Source organism: Mesocricetus auratus, unplaced genomic scaffold (genome assembly GCF_017639785.1).
Source record: "Mesocricetus auratus isolate SY011 unplaced genomic scaffold, BCM_Maur_2.0 Super-Scaffold_2245, whole genome shotgun sequence".
Classification (NCBI taxonomy): domain Eukaryota; kingdom Metazoa; phylum Chordata; class Mammalia; order Rodentia; family Cricetidae; genus Mesocricetus; species Mesocricetus auratus.
In genome coordinates, this window is record NW_024429180.1 from 969,886 (window position 1) to 992,878 (window position 22,993).

Here is a 22,993-nt window from a genome sequence, read left to right on the forward strand (position 1 = left end):
AGAACAAACACGTGTGACATGGTGTATCAGAGTACATATTCACAATTGTCTTTGGTGCAAAAGTATGGGTATATTTGTATATGTATGCATGTATGAGTGTGGATGTGCACATCTGTTCTTTCACACAGACTTATTATAATTATGTTGTTTGTTATTTTCTTCTTAGAACCCAAAAGGTGAGTATAAAAGAAACCTTACTGAAACAATGAATAACAAAAGCTCCTAAGTTATACAGTATCCTTTGTTGTTTGTGAATTCATTGTATTAGATATTTCCTTTGCATCTTTAACAACTTCTGAGGAATTTTCAAATTCTGAAAAACATGCAGTTTGACCTCTATGAATGACTTTTTAAAAAGTTGAATTTTCAGAACTAAGAAGTCTATATTAGGGCTTAAGAGATAAGCTCAGCCTTTAAAAGCACTGGCTACTCTTCCAGAGGAACCAGGTTCACAACCCTGTGCAACTCTAGTTTCCGTATCCCAGAACACCAATCTAGTGCCAGAACTACTGCCTATTGATATTTTCATGGAAGTCACATAAAAGTTTTCCCATTACCCAGTGTGCCCTGCCTCATTTTTTAAAAATGAAACTTGAGAATGGGTACTTTACTATCAATATGTCTGAAATGAAAAAGAAGAAGCAATACTATGAACAATTGTACAAAAGTAAATTAGACAACATAAAGAAAACTTACAAATTATAGGAAACAGAGATTATCAAACATAAATCAAGACAAATTACAAGAATTTGGATCTATAATTCCTAATATCTAATATTCACAAAAATTAACATTATTTCTTCCAAAAATCTTCTATATAGTACAAATAGAAAAATTCTTTCTGATATCATTTATCTGACTAGCATCAGAGGATACAAAGCCAGAGAAAGACAGCAGATAAATAATATAAGCATCAGCATACCAATATCCATGACAAACCAGGAATCTTCAACAAAATGCTTATAAATACAATCAGTTAACATATGAGCATTTTACACACATTGATCAAATGAGAGTTATCCAAAGAATTCTGGGTGTGGCTGGATGGTAAGGATTCAATCACTGTGATGCATCAACTGGTTAAAATATGGTCATCTTATTTGATTGAAACAAGTATCAGGTAAACTAGAAACCTTTCCAACATAATACTGAGTAAATAAATGGGTTAGAGGAAACTCCTTAAACTTGAAAAGGAGGATTTATGAAGAAGCCATAGTAAGATTGTACTAGGTGGTGCAAACCTGATGCCCTGCCTCCTTCTTACATATAGGATTTCTTTAGTTGTGCTTCAGAGCCTCCTTAAGACTGCCATGGCTGTGAAAGTAGTTGCATGCTGACCCATGGCCCCTCTTTTTCTATCCCATCACTCATAGTAAGCAAGCAGCAAAGTCCTTAAGAGGGGAAGAGCTTCCCAGATACTCCATCCTCCCTCACAAGCAATGTGGTATAGGAGTTGACCTTCAACAAATGATCATTATGCTGAAATAAAGCGGCCCCGCTAAGAACCAGAGATGAACAATTTCTGGAAAGGGCTGAATAATGCTGAACACATTTCCTCATTGGTGACAGTGACGACAGAAGGCCAGCGTGCGACATATTATAATTAGCAGTGAGAGTAGTTTGACATCAGTGGAGAAAGATGACATTGGAAGTCAGAAAGAGAAAAAAAATGAACAGATTTTAATTCCATCCATATGCCCTACACAGTGGCAGGAGTGTATTGAATATCTCTCACCTTCATATGCACACTATTGCAAGTACATATTCCTCCAACCAAAGTCAATAAATAATGTAAAATTTTAAACCCTTCCACTCCGAATTTGGCACTGGGGAGTCTTGCATATTTGAGGTTGTTAGATCATACCTGTGATACCTGTGGTGGTTAGTTTTTATTGTTGAATCAGTATGACCTACAATCACCTAAAGAGAAAATTCCAAAAAGGAATGATCTCCATGAGGTTGGCCTGCAGGCGTGGAGGATTATCTTGGGTGCTGATTGGCCTAACCTACCATAGGCAGCAGCATCCCCTGGACTGGGAATTCTGAAACGCCAAAGAATGAAAGCAACTAATTAGCTAAGTAAGCAGGCATCAAGGATGCCTTTATTCTCTCTCTGCTCTTTAATGTGAGTGTTTAGTGACCAGATGTTTTGAGTTCTTGCCTGAACTTCCCCTAGAGGATACACTGTAACTGAGAGTTTTTAGCCAAATAAAACCCGAGTTGCTTTTTCTCAGGGTGTTTCATCACAGGAACAGAAATGACAACTCAGCAGGGCACCTGGCTTCACTCTGCTTCTGCAAAGTCATCCCACTGTTTAAATAGCTGTAAAGTGTCTCATTTGACAGATGAGGAAACCTAGGTTCAAGCAGTTAAGTCAGCTAGGCACTGCAGGACAACGGTAATTCTTGGCTTCTAACATACAGCTGCAGGTTTTGTGCCACTAAGATTAATGCTTAAGTTAAAAGCATAGAGCCCCAAAGTCCAGATGTATTGTTTGGGGTTGCTGTTGTAAATGACTTAAGCAATAGTCTCAGAAAAACATTCTTAGATCTTAAATCCCCACATAGTGTTATTTGTAAATAGGATATTTTGTTAAGAATTCGGGGGGGGGGATGAGGGAAAGGAAAGCATATGCCAGGAGGATAATTAAAGCCTTTGGAAAAACAATTAAATACTCAGAGGGATACCGATACTTATTTTGAAACATGGACCTTATTAAATCCAAAAACTTAAAACACCGAAAATCCATGCCAATGTGTAGGTATAGCAATGAAGTAAAATGCATACAAACACAAAGGCACTTACTGAAGGTTTTCCTTCTATAGTTATTTTGCAAATGAATGAATAAATTCACCAAGAATTTTGAATAGTGGTTGAAAGACACATTCCTTCATTTATTCAGAAAATAATTATAGAAACTGGAGAGATAGCTCAGAGGTTAAGAGCACTGATTGATCTTCCAGGGAATCCGGGTTCAATTCCCAGCACCCACATGGCAACTTACAAACTGCCCATAACTCTACACCCAGGGTACCTGAAACCCTTACACAGAATACATGCATGCAAAACACCAATGCATATAAAATAAAAATAAATAAGTCATTTAAAAAAGAAAACAATTATAAACATGTATCATGTATCGCTTACCCAATAAATAAAATATTTATTGGCTGAAATGATATGAATATAAATAAGATTTCTTTTGATGGAGGTTTCCAGACCAATATCTGAGCAGACTGGCAGGTTGAGTTGATATTGCAGGCATTAGCATATAGAAAGTCTTCCTCTTGGGAGGCCCTTAGTGTTTTCTCTTTAAGGCCAGTAAGATGAAGCCCACTAATATACTGGACATTGACATGCTATATTCAAACTCTAGTGAATCACACCTAAAACTTACCCTTTAACCTCAGCATCTAGACTGGAGTTTGACAAACACCCTGGTGCCATAAATCTCAAGGGAAATTTCCCCATCACCCACTGTGTGACCAGCACTATATGGAAGTAAAGTTACACTTGGGAAGAGTTGAACTTTGAAGACTTACAACAAAGTAATGGCCACACAAATATGAATTGCCCTTGTATAGAGTGTAAAAAGAGGGACGCTTTTAAGAAGTTACAGCAGGGAAATTTATCCCAATCTGTAAGATTTCAGGAGTGGCATCACTGAGAAATGAACACTCAGGTTGTGACCTGAAAGCCAAAATATGTTGCAAGGGCCATGGATGCCCCCCCCCTGTTCAGTAGTATAAATTAGGCAGAAGGATGCTAAGAAGTCTGGGAATTTAAATGATGATGAGACATGGCTCTGTACTGCACTCCCAATAGCCTCAAGAGTTCCCTTGTTGTCCTGTGACTCATCAGGCAAACCCAGGATCTGTGTTTTGATGCAGAAAAGAATTTCTGGACTAGCCAGCATGAAGCAGAGTGGGAGATTTTATGAAGGATATTTTAATATAGACTTTAAGTGGAAGAGCTAGGGAAGGGAGAGATCTACTTGGTAAGAAAGATGTGCCCAAGTGGAGATCCTGGTTTTCCAAGGGACAGCAGCAAAAAGTAAGCCATAAGCTAATGAGTGTGGGTGTGAACTTTTCAAGTGAGAGGCACAATTAAATATTTTCGCATTAACTATACATCATTTTGGTTGTTCTCTAGTTACATCTTAAAAAATAACTTTTTAAGAAACTTTCTTTTTCCTTCTCTCTCTCCCTTTTGAAAGAGGTCTTATACATATATGTGGAAATGCCAGGAATGGAATTATAACTGATACAGTTCAGTGAGGAGCTACTGAGGTTAAACGGGGGCTTAGTGCATGTTCTTTCCCTCTAAATGGAGTTTCTGGTGAGGTTTCTAGAGGATTGTAGGGTTATATTTGGGAAGGGAGAAAGTCGTAAGCTGTTGTTAATTGTGTTGGAATCCCGAGTTCCTCTGTTCTCATAACTCCATAATTTCCATGTCTTTTCTGTTGCCCAGGAAGCCCTAGATGCTATTGATCATGTTCAAGTTTTCAATTCTTAATAGAATTGTAATGGCATCTGTCTGCTGTGCACCAAGTAGAAGGAAACAACTAAGAGTAGGATTCAGGGCAGTCAGAGAGAAGAGGAAGAGTTGACTCCTATCTGTGCAGAGATAGAACTGATGTAGCCCCTGAGATATTCAGGAGGTGTTTTTGGAGATTATGGTTGCTACTTACAGCCTTGAGGTAGAAGTAGTGTTCAAGGCTGATTCAGGGCTCTCTGGATCCTTTAGTTTGTTCACGGCTTTCATTTGCTAGGAAAGTGGATTCTGGGGAAGGAAGCAGATTTCCCATTGGGTCCTATTGGGTTGACGGCCCTTGTGGTGCAGCTGAGAAGCCTAATACACACGTGGACATATAGTTCTAAGACTCTAAGAAGACATCTAAGATGAAAGAACAATGAAAGACTGATTGACACTGAACTGGGAAAATCACTAAGAAAGAAAGGAAAGCCACAATCCAAGCTCAGAGAATAGTCCAGTAGTTGAAGCCAGTTACAGGACGATGATCTAAGAAATTTGGGTGAACCTTCTGTAATCAACAGAGCTACACTAGTCTTTGGGCCCTTATTCCATTCATCACATGTCTTTCTGCCCACATATAAGGGCTAATGGTCACCCACACAATCCGAAATAATCACCTGAGCTCAAGGTTTTGCCTTAATCATATTTACAGCTTTTAATGTAGTCTTTACTTGATAATTATGATTTGGCTCCAGATTGCTCTCTAGATAGGTTAGATAGGTGGTAGGTAGGTAGGTAGGTAGGTGGGTGGGTGGGTGGGTAGACAGACAGACAGACAGACAGACAGGTAAATGACCCCAGTAGTCACGTCCTTCACATAAAATGGTAGAGTGTATACATAGCCTCTTGCATATTTTAATGTAGCATAAATATTGTACAAATAGCATATTGTGTTTTTAGGGAAGAAAAAATGATGTGATTAAAATCTACTGCTTCTAAACCTAAATAAATATTTATAATAATTATCTGTGCTATAAGTGCTTTTTGTAAAATGGGAACCAATAAAATATGCCAGAAAAAGAAAGGAAGCCAGAAGAGAAAAAAGAAACTATAATATTTTGAAAACTTAATCATAACAGATAACTATTATTGAGTGATAGATATGTTCCCAATGATTTTCTGAAATGTGTATTATCAAATGTAAACTCAAATGTCCTGTGAAAGGTGAATTGGATGCCCAGTTCCTGAAATTAGGTAGCTAGGGAAACATGCGTCAGAGCTATAGTTATTATCTACAGACTACAAATGTCAAATGGCCAACAGTGATAGTTATTGACAACTAAACCTGTGCCCATTTTTATATCCTGAACCAGATAATTCAGCCCATATATTTTCACCCTTATTCTGGAAGATAATACCATCTTCCAGATAAAGAAAGGATGGCACAGAGAGGTTTTACACATATCAATTGCTGATCCAGAATATGCACAAATACCTACTCAAATCCAGTTACTTTTCGTTTTCAAATGGGGGAAGAGTGATGATTTTCAAATTTTTAAAAAGTGCCGTTAAATTTGAAATCTGAAATTAGAAAGGTTTAGGTCAGCTAGGCCATTTTCCATCTCTGACCTTCACTCTGACTTTCTTGAATATAAATAATGACAAAGTAGGTCATATACACAGTGTCTCTCAGCTGCTCAGTTCCGTAAACAAAATGCTTCCAGAATCATATGCCCAAATCTTTATTATAATATGTATATATGATGAAATTGATGTTATATTTTAGTGTAACTAATGTAATCATTTTAAAGACACTTAATAAAGTATCTGTAATATGGTATGCTAGGCTCCTAGTCACTCTATGTACCTTTCACACATGCTTTTCCATGAGGATTGCTTTCCTATCTCTCAGCTGAAAATAACTTAATTTAGAGATCCTTAGAATCTGATCACATGACCAGAAAATGGAGAGCTGTGATAAAGCCTAGAAAAAAAAAACCCTCACTCTGAAACCCTGAGGGCCATTTCCCATTCTGCACTGACTTTGTAGGTGTCAAATCTAAAATAGCATCAGATTAGACTTACGAAAGGGTGAATTATTTGTCTACAAATGAGAATGTGATGTGAAAGAAATAATTAATGTTTCTGTGTAAAACCATATTTTCTGACTCAACCAAGTAGTAATTTTCACACTGAGAGCCTTGTTTTTTTTTTCAAATGTGAGCCAAAGGATGTTTTTAAAATGTGATTAGAGCCTGAATGATTGTTTAACCATTTACTCACTGAGAAAGTATAGACAGAGAAAAATAGCAGATTTTTAGGTAAGAGAAAAGCCTACAGGAATAAACATGTACTATCTGAATTACATGTGAGGACAGTAAGGTCCTTATTATTGCTGAGAATTGCGGCAGGCATTAGGGGCTGTGTGTGTGTATGTGTGTGTGTGTGTGTGTATGTTGTGTGTGTGTTGTGTAAAATAATGTACGTACATATGTGTATCTAACAGTTCAGAGATTACACTTATATATTAGATTCTAGAGAATTGTGTCATCTAAGAGGAAGTAGCAATAATTGGAAGCATTTACTAAAGAGATGTTGGGAAGATAGGTCAATCAATAAGCTGCTTGCTGTATGAGGAACTGAGTTTAGATTCACAGCATTTATGTAAACAGTTAGGCATTATTAAGAAAATGACTTCAACTCAGATTTGGGGAGGCAAAGATACGAGATCCCTGGAGCTTGCTGAACAGCCAGTCCAAATCAGTGATCTCTAGACTCGGTGAGAAAGCCTGTCACAAAAATGATACAGACAATAATTGAGGATGTTAGCCGGCATTGGCTGCTAGCAACCATCCACCTGCACACATATGTGTGTGGGCACTTATACAGACATGTGCACTTGTATACACAGAAACACACATGCAAATGATGATAGATGATAGGTGATGATAGATAGATGATGATGAAGATAGACATAGGTGATAGGTAGATAGATGGTAGATAAATAGATATGTTAGATAGATAGATGGTAGGTAGATACATGAGGTAAACATACAAATAGATTATTTATAGATAGGTGATAGATCATAGATGATAATAGATGATTGGTAAATGGTATATAATTAGATGATTGATAGATAAGTGATAGATAGAGAGATGATAGAAGATACATAGATAAGTATCTAGATAGGTAATAATGTTAGATGATATATTGATGATAGGTAGATAGGTCAATAGTTGGATAGAAAAGACAAATAGATTATACAGAATTTATTAAAGAAAATATGTTATCCAAGAATAAATAGCTTCCTCTATTTTGTCAAAAGCTTAAAGTAGGCTTAAAGGACTCAGGAAATCCCTAGAAGCATTAACAGGTGGCAATTTCCACAACAAAATCCCAATTTGGAAGGTTTGTAGAGTTACATAGCCCATACTATGACCTCTGCAAGCCAATATTAGTAGCCCCACATGATACACGGGCTTGGCATGAGAACTTCAGTCCCATTCTGGTTATAACTTTAGAACCTATGGAGAAATCCATGACATAAGCAAATTCATATACAACTTAATTTTTGGCCTGTCCCATAAGAAGATGAAGAATGTGACAGTATCCATCTAAAAGACTTCAGTTTTCTTAGACCTATCAGTAAACCTCCTCCTAAGTTTTCTCTTGCCAAAATAATGAGCTTTCTTCTTTCAACTTCTCTTTATTTTTCTGGTTCTCTTCTAAACTGCAGAAGAATATACATGCCAGGAGGTCTAGTATCATTTATAAGATTTCCCAATTGTAGTATACAAAAAAAGAGTCCTTCATCACTTAATGTTGACTAAAAGTAGGAGTAATAAAATGTTTGCCTAGTAGTATAGGAGTGTTTTGAATGACAAAGTCCTATATTAGTATTCCTTTACATCTCTACTCATTTGATTATTGAAATGTTCTTTCTTAATAAAACTTAAATACATATACTTTTATTCTAAGTTTTATCCTAAGTAATTTTTCATACAATGTTTTCTGATCACAGTTTTCCATCCCCCAATTCCTCCCAGAATCTCTCAACCTCCTCAACTACCAAACTCCATGCCTTTTCTTTCTCTCTCTCATTAGAACAGCAATCACACAAACAGGTAAAAACAAAAAAGAAAGAATATGGTAATATTCTTTTAGTGCTAGGGGAATGGATTAATTATCATTTGAGAACCTTTACTTCTTGTTCATGCCACATACAAATTATAAATCTCAGTTTGTGTCCATATACAGCAGTTATTGATAAAGAATAATTAAATGATTTATTATTACAACCAACACTTATCTAACACTTTCATGTTCTGTTCACAGGAATGTAACCTGGAATAGCTTAGCTATCCCAGATACACACTGCTCCCCAGAGCTAGAAGAAGGCTACCAGTGCCCCCAAGGATTTAAATGCATGGACTTGGAAGATCTGGGACTTAGCAGGCAAGAGCTGGGCTACAGTGGCTTTAATGAGATAGGTCTGTCTTACTGGTAAAATATATTTTCAGTTTCTATTTTATAATGTTTATGAGATGGAAAATATAATTGTATAATATTTTATGACAAGTAGTATAAAAGAAACACAAATGCAAAATTTAATTCTATGCATATATTATATTTTCCTCTATAGGCTATAATATACAGACTCTGCAAAGTCAGTTATATATCTATATAGAGGTAATGATGTCATTTTAGAGTATTTTGTTTTATTTGTAGCATTTAAAATATTTCCTTGATGAATAAGATTCAGGGTTGCTGACTCAAAGACAAGTAAGATTTGACTTTCTTCCATTAGTAGCTAACAGTAGCAGCCAAGGTAAGTCTCAAAATTAGCGACATTGAGGCATTTGTGACTACAGGAACTGAGAAATAACCAGAACAGAAAACAGCCAATTAAATACATATGTGTATGTCGAGTCTATGTAACCCATAGAATGGTAATGCTAATCCATGAATATGTGTACTGATGTGCATATTTCTCTTGGTCTTCTCTGTTAAGTGCTGAATATGCCATTACCTACATAACAGAATTACCACTTAGTTAGCACCACTCTGTTTATTATAACTCCATTATAGATGCACATATATAATTATTAAAACCAAAATATGTTCTACACAAGTATTTTATACTTTGAGAATTGTTATTGAAATTATTTTTAATAATGAATGGGGGTTATGTTTTTTGAAAGTCAAGTTTTTTCTTGATTTTGACGTGAAGAATTGCAATGGGGGATCCATAGTTAGGGAGGGGTGTAGAAGCTTCAGGATGGTGTAACAAACTCTGGACTATGAACTTCGGGAAAGATCTGTAAGGTCTTGGCATTATTAAGATATTTAGCTAAGTGACATAACTATAACTCTCTGCAGAACTGGGACTGTAAAACACATTATGGTATGTCTTTTAAAGTCAATTTTACAAAAAGTCTCTAAATTTGTTTTTTATGTTTTAGTATGCCCTCAACTTGATTTCTGACATCACAGCTATATGGCATTCATCATTCATTTCATTTGACCAAATGACATAGTTTCCTATTTCACAAAAATCTAGAAGCCAACAATTGTCACTGTATTCAAAGTTAATTCATCTTTGCAACTAATCTTAAGACTGACTGTCCTTGTAATTCACAAGCACAGAGGCCTCGTAGGGCAATACTGACTTTCAAGAATAAGCAAGAATCAGCAGATATTTGTGTGAGAGATGAGATGCACATATGTATGTAGACTGAATGGGATAAGGTCTAGTGACCCATCTGCCATACTAGAATCAATGAATGTAGCTCATGCATTTAATAGTTGTGCTTATATCTCCTATACAAAGTGACCAACATTCAACAACTCATCTTTGCACAAAATACCTCCAACTCCTTCCTTCCTTCCTTTCTTTGTTAAATGTTTGTTTGTTTGTTTTCAAGATGGGGCTTCTCTGTGTAGCCTTGGCTGTCCTGGAACACACTCTGCAGACCAGACTGGCTTTAAACTCATAGAGATCTGCCTGCCTCTGCCTCCTGAGTGCTGAGATTAAAGGCATGCACCACCATCACATGGCTAACAGCTCCAATTTCTACATTTTATTGCTAAAATATATCATACCTTGACTATTTTCAATGCCACACCTTTTGCATTGCCAAAGTGAAGAGTTATATTCAAGTTGGTTCACCTTTCTGCACTGTGACCAACGAAGGACGCAGTGTGTAAAAGGTACAACCTCTACATCTCATAAAGAGTGCTGGGTGTGGCAGGAGGAAGGGAACTGGAAAGGATCAGTTCTAGTTTGGAATTTCCTTGGGGGGCAGCAGTCCCAGTTAAACCAGTCCTTTTGCTCTTGTTTTGCTCAGTGGGATTTAAGTAAGCTCTTTTTCCCTATCTCTGGGGCCTTTGCAATATCTGATTCATGGTTCTTCCATCATACATTAATGACTAGTGGTATGAAAACAAGTTTGTGGAAAAGCACTACAGAAAATCAGGTGTCTGATTTGTTGATGGTATCCCTCATGACTTCTATTTTTATGCAAGCTTAATATGATCTGTTTGCTGCTTTGTTTTGTTGTTGCTTTTTTTTCCGAGACATGGTTTCTCTGTGAAACAGTCCTGGCTGTCCTGGAACTCAGTCTGAAGACCAGTTTGGCATGGAACTCATAGAGTTCCATCTGCCTCTGCCTCCCAAATACTGGGATGAAAGGTGGTTGCCTACACCACCCAGTTCTGTTTGTTTCTTTTGCTAAAGAATGGTTGATATCATTGTCATTGTTGAACAATTGGTTAGATGATAAAATGTTGGCTTTGTATGATAGTCAAAATAGTTTAGGCCTGAGAAATGACTCAGTGTGAAAAAGTGTTTTCTGTGAATGCACAAGGACCTGAGTTTAAATCCCCAAGATTTACAAATTGCTGGGCATAGCTATATATAACTACAATTCCAGTCCTTAGAAAGAGGCATAAGGCAGACAGATCTTGAGATCTCTTGGCCAGCCATCCTAGTTGAAAATTGAAAACTTCTTTTTTATTGAGAGACCCTTTCTCAAACAATAAAGTGTACAATAATATAGGAAGACATCCAAAGTTCAAATTCTGACCTTTATACACAAGCATCCACACATGTATATACATCAAAGTCAAAAAGAATCAATACATTAATTAATATAAAAAATTAAATGTTCATCCCAGTTTAGACTGAAATGGAAAACTTCTTCATGATATAAGGCATCTCAGTAGAGATACACATGTAACATGGATAATAAATGACCCAGACACAGATACTGAGGTTCAAGCTGAAGATCAGAGAAGCAAAGCAGCCAGCCATTTGCTCTTACCTCTACCTCAGGATGAAAGGACTGTCCTGTCCTCAGTGTGGCTGAAGAATAAATCTCTGAGACTGACTACTAAAATCCATGCTCCCATCTTATATAGATGTCTCTGAGACTGACTACTAAAATCCATGCTCCCATCTTATATAGATGTGTAGCGCTGGGATTAAAGTGCTGAGAACTCCTTTGTGTGAACTGTTTCTCTTTTAAACTGATTTATTCCAATGTAGCCCTGGGTGGCCTTGAACCCACAGTGATCCATCTGCCTTTATCTCCTGAGTCCTGGGGTTAAAGGTATGTGCCACCATTGCCTTACTTCTATGGCTAACTAGTATGGCTGCTGGAATTAAAGAAGTGTATCATCACTGCCTAGTTCTATGGCTGTCGCTAGCTTTGCATTTTGATCTCCAGTTGCTTTGTTAGATCATAAACAATATAACACCAAATATACACACTGCAGCATTTAGGAAATTTAAAAAAAGACAGTCCTTCCTACAAACGAGGTGTAGAAATTTTAGACATGTATAACCATGTCTTTTTGTATTCATCTGGATTTAAGACATAGTTAAGTGCCTAGACATGCAAAGTAATTGCGATTACTTTGAAGGAGCATGGTTCCCCTTTGTTCTAATCAAATTATCATAGAAGACTTGGATTTTGATTCATATGTACATTTCTGTTGTAAATAGCTTTATTATTATTGATGATGTTGAGAACTTCAAATTTGGAAATACATAAAGAATTCAAAAGCACTAAGTAGAAAATTGTAAAAAGCAATAACAAAAAATAAATCACCCAAACGCCAGAGAGACTGAGAAACAAAATTCAGTTTTCAAGCTGAACCCTGTGGTGCTGACTTGTAATCACAACTATCAAAAGTTTGAGACAGGAGGAACCCTGGTTCCAATCCAGCTGAAGTTACAGAGTGAATGTAAGGCCAAACTAGGCAGCTTAAACAAAAATAAAAGGAGAGTGATATATAATTCAGTGGTAGAGAACTTACTAAGCATGTATGAGATCATATTTCAGTTCCCTGAGACCATCAAAAACAGAACAAAACAAAACAAAACAAAACAGTTTCCATCTATAAGGACTTTGAAACACCTCTAACTGTATGCCACAAATCAGAAGATGAGGTGTCTAATAGGAGACTTCTGAAGAGTATCCTGGTTAATGTGAACCTGAAACAGACACACCAGTGTGTCTGCCTTATTAAATGATGGGTGGATGGTGAGCCTGGAGAGACAACACAGCAGTTAAGAGGACTTACTGTTCTTTCAGAAAATCTAGAAGCATCAGCGTTGAGATGTAACATGAATAATAATAACCAAGAGACAGATATTGGGGTTCAAGCTGAAGATCAGAAATGCAAAGCAGCCAAGCCACCAAAGAGCTCTTACCTTTACCAAGGCTGGGGCGATCCTGTCCCCAACGTGGCTGGAGACTAATTGCCATGAGACTGAATTCCAAGTGTGAGATCCTGCTCCTGTCTTATATACCTCTCTAGTGCTGGGATCAAAGGCATGTACTACCACTGCCCAGTATCTATGGATAACTAGTGTGACTGATGTGTGTATCATCACTGCCTGGTCTCTATGACTGTTGCTAGCTTTTTATTCTGATCTCCAGGCAAGCTTAATTAGATCATAAACCACATATCACCACAGTGAGAAGCTCATAACCATCCATTTCCAGGGGATCCAACGGATTCTTCTAAGCACCCACATCCAAAAGGCATGCACACACACACACACACACACACACACACACGCACAAATTAAATCTTGAAATAATGAACGTTGTAACTCCAAGGACATGAATAGTTCTCTATTTGAGTGAAGGAATCAGTAGTTAGATGAGTGTAGAACCTTCTGGAATATATGTGACATCAGGACAGAGAGCCTCTCAACCTTGCAACATTGCCAGTGAGACTCCTTGATGAGATGTGACCAACTCCCTCACCTCAACCTGAACTATATTGTGACCAGAAAAAAAACATATAAATAAATAAGAACCTTTTCCAATTAAGTTGATTTTGCCAGGGTGTTTTAACAGAAAAACAAACTAACCCATGGAACTTATCTATACTCATTTACCAAGATTAATTACATCCCTCTTTTTTAACTACACATACTTTTAAATGAATTATATATCTTAAATGCTTTCCAACACAGTTTATATACATGGTCTTGATTCTTTTATTATTCATCTTAGAAATTAAATTTCATCAGGCATTATATTTTATTAGGAATTAAATTTTATTTGGAACTCTTTCTTTACACAGGGGTGGGTTAGGGATGTTTTGGCAGAATAAATCTTACATTCCAGAAGACATTCAGCCAACTAATAATGACTAATGATGAGCCTCATCTATCACTTTAAGAATTTATAAATTATAAAGTAAATATTACAAAGTATGACTATGTAGATTAAAAACGAAAATGGAAGATGTACCATAAATAAGTCCATGTCATGGGAAGTAAAATTTGATGTATCATTTGTATAATATATTGCATATATCATATGTTATATAAATATATATATGTATGTATGTATGTCTACTGGCATGAGTCTGCATTACAAAGCCATAAGTACATGCTTTGGATGCTTTGGAAATAACTTAAAACTCAAAATAACGCTAGCTACAGTCATGACATTAGCAAATCATCTCTGTGTGAGTAATAGTATTGAGATCAACTCATGAAATCTTGATTACACTTCTCCAAGAAAAAAAGGAATTTTGATAATTATATCTGAGTTTGTGCATGCTGTCTACTTTAGTGGACCTGAAAATGGCATGAGAAGGTGACTTCTTTGCAGAAGAGACTACAAAAAGCATAGTGGTTAAGAAGATGGCATTACAGTGGGAATTGTGGCTTTTTATATTCCAGGGAGGTGATTTTCAGAAATAAATGGCCTCAGTTTTCTATCTGAATTTGCCATGAATTTGTGACACACCTGTCTCCTAGGGTTACTAGGAGAAGTAACTTAGGAAGTACACTCAGAATCATGTCTGCTACAAATGGCCTTCCACAGCCAGAGACTTGAACAGTGGTGGTGAAATATGTCGGCATCTGTGTGTTAGTTAATTGCTAAGTGGCACCTTCGGGAGGAAGGCAGGATGTAGGAGGCTTGAGGTGAACACATTTGAGCCTTGTCTTTATTCTCTTGGGTCTATAGTTATCATTTAGTGCCTCAAGCAAAGGAAAGGCTAGAGAAGGAAGAGGCTGAAATACTCTTAACATCCATGTGTTTGTGTTAACTAATTAAATAATATCCCAAACTTCACATACTTGTAATCTATGGACTGCATTCAAGAAAGTAGATTCTGGATCTGGATCTGTTTTTGTTTTCATGTGTGCATTATTCTTGATTTCTCACTCATCCCCATCTATGAATTTTTTCTGTCTCTTGAGAATCATGTTAATTCTTAGCTCATACCACTGAATATTTTAGTTTCATCCGTTTTAGTTTCATCCAGCCTCACACTTGTTTAATTTCATCTATCCCAAAGATTTTAATCTATGTCCCCTGTCTTTCCTTAGTTTTTCAAGACTCTCCTTTCACAGGGCTCCAGAACACTTGATGTAGTAGTTCTCACACTTCCTAGTGCTGTGACCTTTCAATACAGTTTCTTACGATGTGGTGACCCCAACCATAAAATTATTTTCATTGCTACTTTATAACTGTACTTTCACTATGGTTTTGAATCATAATGTAAATATATGATATGCAAGATATCTGATATGTGACCCCCGTGGAAGGGTCATTTGATCACCAAAGGGGTTGTGACCCCACAGGCTAAGAAATGCTGACTTAATAGGACACTAAGCCAGAGAACGGCCATGTCAGGCTTGGTCTCCAGCCATCAGTGGTTTGTTCTGGCTTCTCTAAATCCTTTGGCCCACAGTGACTGATGTGTAGATGTTTCTGATTATCTTCACTATAACTAAACACCCCCCCCTCTGTGTCTCATTCTTAAGGACCCTTAACTGGGATGTTTCCCTCCAGGGTATTAACCCATGAACTTTAAGGTATCAGAGTCTCTACTTTCCCACCATGCTGAGAACTATACATTATTGCAAGAATACATCTGAAGATCCCAAAATCTGTTTAGCAGACATTGGATGGTGGCTGCAATTACAGAGTGAAAAGATTTGCAGAATAACCTCTCTGGGCTTATAGACTGTCACTCTAACTCTATTTCCTAAAGCCTCATTTCTAGTCATGTCCCTGTTTACTAAAGAAGAAAATTCAAAAGACAACTTGCAAGGCTGAGTTTTACTCTTAATTTTGTAGTAGACCTTCCGCACCACTTATTTTTTGGTAAGGCACCTTTGCAAATGACCATTGCCCAAACAGATGTGACATGCAATTAGAAAACAGTAATACTAACTCTGTCATCTTTGGGTAAGAAATCATAGCAAATACCATTTAACGGGCAATTTACTTGTCATGATATCTCAGGGGAAAAGTACAACATTTGATGCAGCACAGCAGTACAAAGCTACCCTGGGGGGTGGCTTTAACTCCCAGTTAATTGCATACTCAGGTTGAAAAAAAACAGAGTATTTTGAGTTTGGATGATAAAACTCACCCTAGAAAGTCACCTAGGGAGTAGATAGACAGGGGCATGTTTTGCTATTAATCTTTAGAACCATAAGCATAATGGATAAAACCCCAATTATAAAATATCCAAAGTACATTGAATCTGATTAAAACAACCCATGTCAAAGGAAGTCCATAAGCAAGAGAAAATTACAAATCAGGAGTTTCTAAAAGGGTATTTAAATAAAATGTGCTTTGTGCCAAGTGCACTGTGTATAGTTGACTATTTTTGTGTTCTTTAAATATAACAATCAAAGATAAATCACAGTAAACACTGTGTTGTGTCAGTGACTAATTGTCTGAGTATATTTTTGTAATTACTATCATCATTTACTACAACCACCGTTATCATTCATTGGTTGCTTATTACATGATGGACAGCTGGAGAAGGGTCATCCATTCATTGTGTTTTAGTTCTCAAAACAAACCATAAGGTATGCCTATTCCTATCCCATAAATGAAGAGAATGAGACAGGAATTAAGAGTCAAGGTTGCTGTTTTGGTGGTCAAGTGAAAGCACTGCTCTGGGGCTACAAACTAATAAACTATGAACTTGGTTGCAAAGAACTCTGTGCCCGTGGCTTGCTGAGACAGCCAGTTCATGACAAAATCTTACCTTGGTGATGGACAAGATGTGTCCTCCAATATAGTGGTCTCTAGATATCTGTGCCTTATTCTCTAGTGTGGTGTCTTTAGGTCAGGGGATGTATGTGAACAGGAGCAATATCCACTGAAAACTGCTGTTTGCTTTTTTACTTTTTACTCTTTTGGCTCTGCTCCTTACTCTTTGTGGGGCCCGACACCCAGCTCCGAAGTAAATCACACATGGAGACATTATTTCCTACAAATGGCTGGCTTAGCTTGACTTGTTTCTTGCCAGCTTTTCTAAACTTATGTCTATCTATCTTTTGCCTCTGGACTTTTACCCTTTTCTATTTATGTATATCTTTCTTTACTTCTTACTCCATGGCTTTCTGTGTATCTGAGTAACTGAGTCCTCCTCCTTCCCTCACTCCCAGACCTTCTCCTCTCAGATTTCTCTTCCTATTTATTTTCTCTGCCTGCCAGCCCTGTCTATCCTTTCCCCTGCCTTGCTATTGGCAGTTCAGCTGTTTATTAGACCAATCAGATGTTTTTCGAACAGGCACAGTAACACAGCTTCACAGAGTTAAACAAATGCAGTATGAAAGAATGCAACACATCTTTGATCCACAGCATAAACCAATGTAGAACATCTTAAAATAATATTCTACAATAGAAAACCAATGATTCCTGTTTGGCGAGGTTGTTGATTTCTGGCTCAAAGGTAGTCCTTTGTGTCCTGTGTGACAGTGAGTTCTTACGTAGTCACCTCTCAGTGTCATTATGCATTGGTTGCAGGGACCCCCACAGTACCAAAATCCTTAAGTGCACAAGTTGTATATTTGTACATAACCTGCCCACATTCTCCATGAATTTTACATCATCTCTATGTTACCTTCGTTATCTATTGTGTCTGACATAATCTAAATGTTATGTGAGTGGTTGTATACCACATTGTCCAGGAAATAATGATTATACCAAGAGTGTGCACATGTTTAGTTTATATATGCTTAGTATGGGTCCATTTGTTTAATACATAATTGGGCAAATTAATGGATATGGTATCTGTGATATGCAGGGCCCTAGTAGTATGTGTCAGAATTAGATCTAAAGTTGTGAAGTATGTTCCTGTGGGCACTGTAGTTTCGTAAGGTAAACGATTGAGTCTGACAGCATACAAGGACTAGAGACACTGGTAACAAAATATATGATGCTCTGATAAAAAATGAGATGGTAAGCACCTTGGGCAGGAATGTATGAGACAGTGTGGAAAATAAGAAAACCTATTATATGGTATATTTTAACAAGCATATTATTTTTAAATTATGGGGTACATAGATAGGAAAATAGAAATATAGATAGGTGATAATAGATATAGATGTTAGATGGATGAATAATAGGTGATAGAAGATGATATATAAATAATAGATGATAGATGACAGATAGACAGACAGACAGACAGACAGATGATAGATAATTAAATCTGGAACAGGACAATGTTGTCCACTTTCTCCATATCTATTAATATGATGCTTGACATTCTAGCTAGAGTGATAAGACAGTTAAAGGAAATCAAGGAAATACAAGTTGGAAAAGAAGAAGTCCTAATATCATTATTTATGATGATAGGATAGTATACTTAAGCAACCCAAAAAACTCAACCAGGGAGCTCTTATAGCTAATAATTTTATTTTCTAAATTATTATAATGCAATTAACAATACTCATTCATAATTATTTTTAATTAGTTTATTAAGCATATCACATAAAGAATATCTATCTAATTATCCTTCTTAGTAAAGGAAAAAAAACCCTCCAAGTTTTCCTTATGGACATCTTTCTTAAAGTACCAGATATATAAGCTACCAGTTGCCTGCTTCACTGGATGCTTGCACAAGTATAAAGGAGGGCCAATCAATAACTAAATTGGGCATTTCAAGAAAATGGAAGAAATTAGGGAGTGACTGAGTCTACCAGATTTTCTGATTCTCAAGTTCCTTCTGTACAAGGTGGCTATGTGTTCTGAAGGGACTGTGTTCCCTCCACAGGGAGAAATATATTTTCACTATGATGTTTTGCTTCTTTGTCTTTGGGAGTATTGACCATAAAATGAACTCAACTCTCCATAAAAGCCATAAATCAATTATATTAAATACCATTAAGAAGCACTAGTGATTGTTTTCATCACAGGAGTGTTCCGTGCTGGAAAACACCTGTATATCTCACAAAATAAGGATAATGAATCCTCCCATGTAGGACTAATGCTGCAGTTCTGATGTAGGATGTGGTTGGCATTCTATTATTATGGTAATTTATCTCGTAGTACATCTGATATTAAATAAGAATATATAATATGATAAAAACAAATTATCTTGAATCATACCATAATAGACTATAAATTGAACTTTCTTGATGCTGCTGCTAAAAGACTGATTCTCAGATTTCAATGTGGTTAAACTATATTTCACAGTGCTCTGCATGATACCAGATATGAATCACTTTATGAGTGGATAGAAACCAGGAATTGATTATATAGCTATGATTTTACTGTATGATTCTACTGCATTTATATAAAAAGCTGAACTCAAGACTAATTTATAGAACATGTAATTGAGATTTTTATTGCTTTCACAAAAGGCACCAAAAGGTGATTTTTCCCGCATTTGTCATTACATTTAGTGTTACCACTGCAATTAATTATTGATTTCTATAAAGGATACATTTGGAAGAAAAAGCTAGGATAATGAAATCTAAGAATCCAAAGCATTTGTGCTTCCTTTAATCTGACAATTATGAAATTGCTTCTCGTGGGACAAGGAAAACCCAACATATTTCTTTTGAATATAGAACAATATTGGTCATGAAACTCACAATAACAATACTTGTGAAAACCCCTCAGGAAGTATGAGGTACAGGTTACCACCCTGTTTGAGATGGGTTGCAGGCACAAGGAAGTCTGGGTTCCACTAGATTCTCAAATGATCACAGACCTACTTAACTGAAGTTAGATGTTTAGGTACTACTCTAAATGTTAAAGAGGAAGATGTTATTAGGTAGATGTTGCAAATGCAAATGAAGAGTGGGGAAAGTCACTGTCCCCATCCAGCAGCTGTTCAAGAGTTCCTGTTGAATGGGTTAGAAAATACAGCTGCTGGAAGGAGTCTTTAGCAGATAATGAAGGGCATGTGCAAAGTGGATACAAGGAGGGAAAGTGATAGTCATTTTCATGATATAATACATGCTTGCAGTATTTAGTGTTTTAAAATTAGTGTTTTATATCTTTTTAAAATATAAATATTAAAATAGAATTTATAATAAACTGACACATACATTCTCTTCCTCATCCCCCTCACCCTTCCTTTCTTCTTCATTTTTTTGCAAATATTGTAATTTTTTTGTTAAATCCTCTCCCACTGAGAGACATTTAAGTATCTTTCAGTACTGACCACACTAAGCAGTTCTGGACTGGGCATACATAATACTCCTGTGTACATGCAGAAACACTGTTTAAAATAGATGCCTACAAGAGGCCTAAACATTTAAATATGACATTGGTATCTACAAAGTTTATTCTCAAGAATCATGTAATTCAATTAAGAAGAATAAATTGTATTGGACTGCATTCATAACTATCTCTGACTACATGAGACCTACAGGCTGTAAAATGAGCACATGTGAAAGAATCCACAGGTCAGAGACTCTTCCTGTTAAGTTTTGTCAATTTGATGCAAGCTGGAATCATCTGGGAACCTCAATCATGAAAATGTCTCCATAAGACCATCTTGTAGATAAGTCTATGGAGACATTTTCTTCATTAATTGTTGATGCGGGAGGGTTCATCTCACTAGAAGCTGTGCCATCCAGAAGCAGATGGCCTTGGGTTGTGTCAGAAACCAAACTAAGTAAGCAACGAGGAACAAGCCAGTACCTGCTTCAGTACCTGCCTCCAGGTTCCAGCCTTGAGTTCCTGCCATGACTTTCATCAGTGGAGACTGTTACCCAGAAGAGTAAGAGAAAATGGACCCTTTCCTTCTCTAGTTGCTTTTAGTCATGGTCTTTATCACAATAGGAAACAATTAGGTCAAGGGACATGTGCATATTTCGTAGAATAAATAACATTTACTTGCTAAAATGATTAGAGGAATTTTTCACCCTGCCATTTTAAGAATGTGTGGAGGATGTAGGTCAGTTGATAAAGTAATTGCTTAGTATGCTCAAGGCTCTGAGTTCAACCCCAGCACCGATGTGCAGGTATAGAGTCTGAGTTTTAAATATCTATAATTATTGGAGGAAAATAACAACATATTCTCTATGCATTCTGTACTTTACTGAACACCACGAGTCTACTCTCTTCCATGCAGGAAAACCTCTCTACTGCCTCTAAAAGATATGATTCAAAGTGTTAGAGTTTGTTTGTTTTCACCTATATGACAAAATACCTGGCATGATCACAGGAAGAAGAGGAAAGTATTAGTTTGGCTTACAGGTGGATTTGGGGGTTTCAGCCCACCCTATATGGAGGTCATAGCAAAGCATATTTCTTCATGATGGCCTAGGCTTCCTGGATAATGCTGTCTGCAATCAAGGAAGGACTTGGTTAATCCTCTCTAAAAATTAACCTTGTAGACATACCCAGAGATAGACTTTATTAGTCTCTCCAGGTATCTCTCAACTAATCAAGTTGACAGTCAAGGTCGACCTTCACACAGGCTTCTCACTGATCTCTCAAAACTATATCACATTTGTCTGTCTGTCTCTCCTCTGCTGGATTATGACAGTTCACATTCCATCCTATGTGCATCCTGCTCCCTCTCACCCCTCATTTCTCTCTCCCATTGCCTTCTCCATTAGCTACTTAGAGTATATACATAGAGGTACTTCTGGTAAGAACAAACGTTTCTTCTCCTTAGATTAAAAGGAATACCATGAGCTAATTTTTGGTGGTGTTGGTAGCTAACTTTTATAAAGCTTTGTAAGATTAGAACAGATGATACGATAAGGAACACAAATCGTGTCAAAGTATGAGACCTCTTTAATATAACCACCCTTTGTCCTAGCCAGACAGCTAGAGGGGATAATTAGGTTGTAGTTTTCTGTGATTCGTCTGCAAAATCTAAGACTTAGAATCTAAGAGGAAAGAAGAAAGCCAAGGCAGCATCAGACTGTGTGCAACATGTGCAGAGAAGTTTGAATAGCTGTGAGTGCAGTGCCTACGCCATTGCATGGTGGGATGCAGAATAAATATGACTTCATGGCCTGCATTGTGCCAGGCATAGGAAAGGACAGGTTCCCTCGTTGGGTTCACAATACCCAAGTCTGTGTGTTAGAGCTGCAGTTCACCTACATTTAGACTGTGTTTGGCATACATTGTGAAATCAATGCATTTATTAATTTATCCATAGTGTATACTCTTCTGCGTGCCTTTTGATAGTTGATCTCTCTTGTAGATATGCATACCATCATAAAACAATGGATGGATGGACAGAGAACATTTTTGGTGTAGCCAGTAACTGAGGTTTATAGAAAGTCAATCCTTCAAGGAAAAATGTAGTATATAATTAAAGATGATACATAATCAAATGGTTTTACCATGCCATTGATCCTGTCACATGGTGCAAGAACTCATACTGTGACTGACAAATTGGCAGCCTTGTTCTGTACAATTTTTCAGATGCCCTTCCTTTTAACACTGGGAGAGTTCTACCAACGTGGAGAAGATTTGTGCCAAGGGATTGTTACTAAGAAAGAGTTGTACTAAAAAAAAGAAGTTTTGACAGCTTTATTCCTTGTAAAAACAAATGTAACAATGAGCAAGTTTATCCCAGGCATCTAACAGAAAATAGAAGGATGTGAGCTCTGGAAGCAAACCTCTGTCAATAATGCAAATCCTCCTGAGACAGATTCCAAGAACCAGAAAGGACTGGTAATGGCCCATTCCTGGTAATTGCTGTCTTGAAAGAAGTCATCTAGTAGTTATAAAAATAGGATCCTTATTCATTCCCACCCAGATT

The 22,993-nt window shown here is 36.9% G+C and overlaps 1 protein-coding gene across 3 annotated transcripts in view; it reads left to right on the forward strand.

The window, feature by feature from the left end:
* The window catches only part of Nalcn (sodium leak channel, non-selective), a 276,716-nt gene that overhangs the window by 43,654 nt on the left and 210,069 nt on the right, over positions 1-22,993 (forward strand). For all 3 annotated transcript variants that reach the window (XM_040739426.1, XM_040738674.1, XM_040739071.1), the window contains exon 7: positions 8,813-8,967. In XM_040739426.1, coding sequence (XP_040595360.1) covers positions 8,813-8,967 — 155 coding nt within the window. The remainder of the gene's footprint in view (positions 1-8,812; positions 8,968-22,993) is intronic.